Source organism: Nematolebias whitei, chromosome 1, assembly GCF_014905685.2.
Source record: "Nematolebias whitei isolate Nwh7 chromosome 1, NemWhi1, whole genome shotgun sequence".
Classification (NCBI taxonomy): Eukaryota; Metazoa; Chordata; class Actinopteri; order Cyprinodontiformes; family Rivulidae; genus Nematolebias; species Nematolebias whitei.
Genome location: NC_056498.1, coordinates 64,712,461 through 64,720,171, shown reverse-complemented (window position 1 = coordinate 64,720,171; position 7,711 = coordinate 64,712,461). Strand labels below are relative to the sequence as shown.

At 38.7% G+C, this 7,711-nt stretch overlaps 1 protein-coding gene across 1 annotated transcript in view; it reads left to right on the top strand.

Moving 5' to 3' along the window:
• Positions 1 to 2,804: 2,804 nt before the first annotated feature.
• Positions 2,805 to 7,711, top strand: part of LOC119430313 (DNA polymerase eta) — a 21,381-nt gene continuing 16,474 nt past the window's right edge. The window contains exon 1 of the mRNA XM_037697751.1: positions 2,805 to 3,026. Coding sequence (XP_037553679.1) covers positions 2,805 to 3,026 — 222 coding nt within the window. The remainder of the gene's footprint in view (positions 3,027 to 7,711) is intronic.

Genomic DNA, 7,711 nt, shown 5'->3' with positions numbered 1-7,711 from the left:
CTTCCTTGGTCTGCTACTTTGGGGGTCGACGTTGTATAAACCTGATAAGAACACTCTCTTTTTCTATTATCATTACTATTTTACAAATGTTTTGATAATCAAATTGTGTTTAGTTCAAACCATTTTTAAATGTTGAAGTGAACTACTCATTTTAATCAACTGTGAAACAGTATTAGTGATTTTTATCCTCATTCAAAGTAGAAATCAGGTTAATGATGCATTGTCTGATTTTCTGTCTTCAATGAGCAAATTGTAAGTTGGTCAAAGGTCAAGTTTCGGTCAACTGCAAGTTTACTGAAAAAGAAATGTCATGTTTAACTTTTACAGCAAGATACTAGAGAATTGACTCCACGAAGTCTGAGTTCTTCATAATAATCTTCTGTCTGTTCTTAAACAATCTAATCTTTTTCCCTTGACTTTTAATAACCTCTTACATCACAAAAACACACCTCTGTCTGGTCATCGACCAATCAGAAAGTTCTCAAATGAACCGGAAGTGACCTTTTTTAAAAGGTGCAACACTTCCTAGTTCACAGCAGTTCCAGAGTTCAGAATGCTGGAATTCAGGATGCTGGAGGAAGTTCTGAGGAGTTCTGAAAAGTTCTGAGTAGTTCTGGGAAGAACGCTCAGGAGAACGCTGAGAGAATGCTGTGAGTTGGTTCCGAGAGCAGCAGAGTCCAGAATGCTCAGGACATCTGCGACTAAGCTGAACAAGAGAAGTTCAGAGGAATTATGAAGAAGTCTGTTCTAGGATGATCTCACGACTCCTGAGGTTTAGCTGTTCTTACGGAGACGCTGGAAGAGTTGAAAGGAAAGCTCTACACCAACGCTGAAACTATCATCTGCAAAGGTAAAGAGTCGATCTCAACCAAAGTGTACCGTTGGGAAGCTGGGCCCAGAAGGAGCGTGTTGTTCTGGTTATAACAGACAAATTCCCTCACCCATCTCTCTCAACTTAAACTTCAATTTCCATCTTTAAACTCTTCTTTCTGCTAGAAATCATTCCAGATATTTTCAGAAATGTCTGTTGTGAAGCAAGGCTTTAAACCATCGCCGTATGGTCTTCTAATTGTAAACTAGCTAATTAAGCCATGTTGTTGTTGAAATCATTTTGCCAAATTAATGTAAATGTGTGATGTGTTTAAATCGTTTTTAAATAAATGACCCACTGTTGTTGGTGAGTCAAAGATAAACACGTTTCCGTCCACATTTAATAATTCAACACATGATATTATTCAGTCCAGAAAAATGAAAGAATCCGTTTAATTTATGAATATATCACAGAATATGTTCATCTACATCATCAATCACCTGAGGTGGCCAATCAGACCACTCCTCTGGTTTCTCTCGTTCAGGTCAGAGGTCATAGAAGAAGGGTACACACGCTATCATGGTACACACTTCATCCATCCATCCATTTTCTTTACCCGTTTATTCCATTTTGGGTCACGGGGGTCGCTGGTGCCCATGTCCAGCAATCACTGTGCGAGGGGCGGGGTACACCCTAGACGGGTCGCAAGTCCATCACAGGGCCACATAGAGACAAACGACACAAACAACCATTCACTCTCTCACTCACACCTAGGGACAATTTAGAGTTACCAATCAGCCTAACATGCATGTTTTTGGACTGTGGGAGGAAACCGGAGTACCCGGAGAAAACCCACGCATGCACGGAGAGAACATGCAAACTCCACCCAGAAGGCCCCTGGACCGGGGTTTGAACCAGGGACCTGTTCGCTGAGAGGCAGCAGCTCTACCAGTTGCGCCACCGTGCTGCCCATGGTACACACTTTTCAGTATTATTCCTTACTAAGGTGAACGCTTAAAAGTAGTATAATAAAACAAAGAAATGTGCTCATTGACCTTTAAGACAAATGAGTCTGTGTTTTACTGAACAGTTTTGCATTTTTATGCAAGAATGATTTTGAAACTTAAAAAACGCAGAAAGAGGAAGATAAACAAAAGGAAGTCACACAGAAGGAACTTCAGAAACAAAATTTACACATGTTGCACCTGTTAAGTTGCTGCTCTGTATTTTCATCCTTTTTGTTTCTTGACAATCTCGTCAATAAACATTGGATAATCAAGTGTCCAGTGATTATTCACATGTAAACAGAGCTTAAAACTTGCAGCATTAGCCGTAATACCCAACCTATTGCCCTCTAGTTTACACATTCGTGTATGTCACCAAATCATCTCTTTTGGCTAACAGAGACTCTAATATCCTGATGCATGCTCAATAATCCAGGTGGAAATATCCAAAAAAGTTCAATCTGGTCCTCTGGACATTCAAAAAAACAAAACAAAGCAAAAAAAATGTAGATACGTTTAGTCTCTCATTCGAAAGACTTCCTCAGTCTGAGGTGCTGTATTCAGCTCAGTCTCTTAAATAGCACCTTCTCAGAGTGGATCAACCAGTTTTGCTGCTGACAACCAAAACCAGCTGCTCACATGCTCAAGAAGGACCATCAGCCTAACAATGGATCATTAGACTCTAATGACTCTCCATGGTGAAGGGAGTTACTTTAATCTACATTTCAGGGCTCTAGATTTGTCTCTGGTCGTCCTTGGCACCCTCTGAGTGTGCACGGATCTCTCCAGAGAGAACTATTTGAACTGAGTGATTTTATCTGAACTCTGCAGTGCCTCTGTGTGTTGTCTCTGACTGTTCACCGCCCTTGCGTTCACCCCCCCACCCCTGCACGTAATGTCGGCGTCATTATTTGCTAGTGTGAGGGAATACTGAACATGAACTTTTGAGTTTTGAAACACTTTGACATGACTGTCTCAGAGGAGTTGACATGGGAGAGGGCGGGCCCCGGAGAAGAGGGCGGGTCCCGGACGAGAGGGCGGGTCCCAGAGGAGAGGGTGGTTCCCAGAAGAGAGGACGGGCCCCAGAGGAGAGGGCGGGTCCCAGAGGAGAGGGCGGGTCCTGGATGAGAGGGCGGGTCCCAGAGGAGAGGACGGTTCCCAGAGGAGAGGGCGGGCCCCTGAGGAGAGGGCGGGTCCCAGAGGAGAGAGCGGTTCCCAGAGGAGAGGGCAGGCCACGGAAGAGAGGGCGGGCGAACTTCAAACAGAGATTAAAAGCATGTTTGGATTTTTTTTTTGTCTCCAAACCCTATGTGTCATTTTTCACCACTTTTTTATTGTCTGTCCAAACAGGTCTCCTTTGTAAATGAGTCTTTGAGGCTCAATGTGACTTATCTGTTTAAATAAAGGTTGAATGAATGAATGAATGTGAATCCAGCCTACTTATAAAATTGTTTATAGCCAACAAATGTCACACAACTCTAAATTGCTTTGATCTTAAAATGATACTCCAAGTACTCTTTTTGTCAGAAAACATGAATGTAAAGCTGAACAATGTAAACTTGTAGCAAAGGCAACAAAAATAATGGATCCAAACCTTTTTGATTAGATTTGGGGTTTATTACAGGATTTAAAAATACCTAAAAACTGTAAAGGAATTATATACACCAGTGTTAAGAACCCATCTGAAACTCAGATGAGTAATGACATGGTTTTGCCAACCTTATAGAATATATATAGAACACAACAAAACGTGTTATTTTTAGAAAACCACTTCTATCAACACAGGCAAAAACCTATCAACGTAATAAAATAATGTGTTTCCTCCAGGTGTTTTGACCAAACTACAGTATGTTCATCAGTAGGTCGGGCTTTCATCTTCTCTTCACTAAGAAAATTCCACTTCTGTCAGATTGAGAACGGATGATTGTTTGACTGCAGAACATTTCCTTTACTTTTAAACCACTGAGTTTGCTTTCAAAGAACGACTTGCAAGACTAAATGTGCACATCCTCCAATCACTTGAACAAATGTGAACAAGTAACGTATGACACAATGCAGTTGGATGCTGTTTTCTTCTTTCTTTGATTCTGTCTTGTGTTAAATAAACAGCAAACACTGGTGACATGGTTGAAGTCTGACAAATGAGCTCCTAATTACTGTATTTACAAAATAATAGTTAATTTGATTGCTTTTATTTTATAAGTTCAGTGAAATGAAACTATATTGTGCAGCAAAATCTCTTAGATTCAGCTAAAATAATTCTGTTCTAACTGTCGCACTACCATGTGGTGTCAGTAAGACGCAGTTTATTCAAGTTTACCACTCTTGCGTAGTATTTTTCCCATCGTTGTTTGAACTAAAACAGCTGAAGTGAATTACTTGAACTTGCCTGGAAAACCTATTCCTGCTGTTGGGCTGTCGTGATTTGTAGAAGTGGTCATATTTTTTTCATCCTATTTCACACATAATTTGCTGCCTTAGGAAGTTTTTTGCAAACATCCATCCATCCATTATCTTTACCTGCTTCTTCCTTTCAGGGTTGCGGGGGTCACTATAGTGCTCATGTCCAGCCATCACGTGCGAGAGGCGGGGGACACCCTTGACAGGTCCAAGTCCATCACAGGGACACATAGAGACAAACAACCACTCACTCACTCACACCTATAGACAAATTTATGTTACCGACCTAACATGCATGTTTTTGGTCTGTGGGAGGAAACCGGAGTACCCAGAGAAAACCCACGCATGCACGGAGAGAACATGCAAACTCCACCCAGAAAGGCCCCTGGACCGGGATTTGAACCAGGAACCTGCTCGCTGAGAGGCAGCAGCTCTACCAACTGCGCCTCCGTACTGCTTTTTGTAAACAACTAACTCTATTAGTGTGTAATTATTATTAGTTCAGTGTTTTTTTATTTTTTTGCCTCACAAAAAAATTAAAGAAAGCAGTTAGCCATACCATTTTACTACATGAACAGTCATTTAACTGTTGAACAATTAAAACAAAGTGTAAACATAAATTGAAATATTTGCCGTTGTCGCTTTTCTCCTCATTCATTTTAATATTTCTCACGGAAAACTTTTATAAGCTCAAATTTTAAGTAATAGAAAACAAGCAAATTGCATTCAGTTCATATGCCGATAAATAGATGTGTAGAATTATTTAACGGCTCTGAATTATATAGCTATAAATAATATATATATATATATATATATATATATATATATATATATATATATATATATATATATATATATATATAAAAACATGGTACAGAATTTTGATACAAAAATAGAATAAACAATTTTTCAGGTTTACACTGAAAAGATTAGCATCTAAGCTGAAATGAAAATGTTAAACTGCTCAGCAAAGTAAAAAAAAAGAGGATAAAAGATGCAAAACTCATGTCCACATAAGTAGAATGAATTATGCAGGAGATGCAACATTCAAATGTTTTCCTTCGGACGAGCTGCTGTGCTGTTTATAACATCCAGAGCTGTGTCTTCACTCTGTTGAAAGAGAAGTAAAAGCAACATTTAGAAAAGAGATAATAAAGACTGACGAGAGTTCCTCAGACTAACAATAATCAATTTAAAATTCATATTTGATGCATAAACAAAACTGCTTGTGAAGTGAATGATTTAATAAAGTTTTTATGTTCCTAATTTTGACTGCAGTTGTTCAAAATGTATGTTTCTGTCTGAATTCAGTAGTTTTATTTTTTTTAATTAATGTATTTTTTGAAACTTTTCATGCCCTTTTCACAGACAGGTGCATTGAGCAGCGTTTATTGTAACACCTTTGTGGCCGTTTGCCTCTATTAAAAGACAGCAGGAAACACGTCTGACTTCCAGCTAGTAAAAAATAAAAGTGTTGCTGGATTACAACAAATTTACCATTTTCATCCTTTGCTTCTTTGCTGGAACCACACAGCTGTAGATGATACGGTCATCTGTGTCACTCAGACCCTGTGGTTAAAAATAAATATGGTGTGAACACAGCAAAATGACAGTACAGACTCGTCTATTGTACATGACTCAGTTTGTATAGATTTACCTGAGCTGCCTTTGTTTTCTTAAAGTGAACATCAGAGTATGTTACCTCCTCCTCAGCCTGTAAAACAATAATAGTACAATAGTACGTTATCATATAAGTTATTTTTGTTTCTTCATTGTGTTAAGGTTTCAACACAAAGATGAGCCTGAGATAAGAGTCAAGATAATAGCTAACTGTAGTAAACACAGAAGGATTTAAACTCAATCAAGTTTACAGACAATGAGTTAAAATGTAATGTTATAGGTAGGGAGACTTATCTCCAACACACTGAGTGCTTCACATTGTGCACATGACATTAAATAAGTCTGGTTAGCAAAATATCTAATAAAACACTGGACAGATTTCAACAAAACTCTCAGAAAACAATCATTTGGTGTACATCTACAATTGATTCGCTTTTGGATTCAGTTCAAGGTGGCAGGTACAGCCAATTGACATTAGGAAACAAAAAAAAAAGGATCTAAATCTGTCAGCTTTACTGATCTTGAGCTTCAACTTATTGTGGTAGTAGCTGAGAGTAATCCAAACACATACTATTAGCGCTAACAGATTGGGTTGAGCTCTCAGAACAGTGCATGAAATTGTGCATCGAATTCAATAAAGCTAAGTCAGTTCCTCTGGATGGTTATTTTGTTGAAACGTTTCGTCTTTCATCCAAAAGACTTCATCAGTCCGAGGAGCCACAACAAACCCAGTCCAATGAACAGCACCTTCACATAGTGGGTCAACCAGTTTGATGGTGCTAAGATGGTTTCTGGGGTCCGCCCTCTCCCCCACCAACTCCTCTGAGGCAGCCATAGCCCAAGTGGTTCAAAACATCAAAGTTCATGCTCAGTAATCCAGTTAAAATATCCAACAAAGTTAAGTCAGGCCAGGACGGTTTCTTTTTGATGAAACATTTCATATTTCATCCATCTGAGCACCATCAAACTGGTTGACCCACTATGTGAAGGTGCTGTTCATAGGACTGAGTTTGTTGTGGCTCCCCGGACTGATGAAGTCATTTGGTTGAAAGACAAAACGTTTCAACATAAAGAAACCGTCCAGAGGACCTGACATAACTTTTTTACCAGGATTATTGAGCAGGAACTTTTGATGTGCATCGAACTATTTTCAAGGTTTTACCAGAACAGCTCAATCCTCAACTCTAAGGTAATCTTTGTTTTATTTAATGAGTTTAGCATCACTCACCGGTTTAGTTGTTGTTGAATCTGTCTTTACACCCTCTGGTAAAAGAAAAAAAAAAAAGGCTTTTGCTTATTTATCTGTATAAATGAAGGTTGAATGAACAATTAATCAATGTCACATTGTATCATTGTTTAACAGTTTATATTTAACCCTCCTGCTGTCTTGGGACAAAATGACCCTTGAGACTAAAGCTTCAGGACTCGTTTTGACCCAAGTTCAGCAGGAGGGTTAAACTAAAATATCTGAAATATACATGGTTACAAAGTGATTGAACAGTGACGTTTAGGAGGGCTTACCGTGTCTTAATTTAAACCAGATGAGCAAGACAACAATAACAGTGATGATTAACAGACTCAGAGGAATGATGAGGCTGAGGTTGGCAGAGAATCTGCAACACATTGAACACACATTGTAAGTTAAGCATAATAAATAGTTTAATACATTTATTAAAACATGCACTTTAAAATAAGCACACTGTGCAGCATTTGGAGGATTTCTGACCTGTTTTGTTCATTTTTAACAAGTATTGTAGTTTTTCCCTGGCTTGTAAAGGCCCCAACTTCTGTAACAACAGTGGATGCAACTGAAAATAATGTTATTAATATTAACAACAAAAAAGGTTGAATCATGTCATCTGGACTTCGTTTTTTT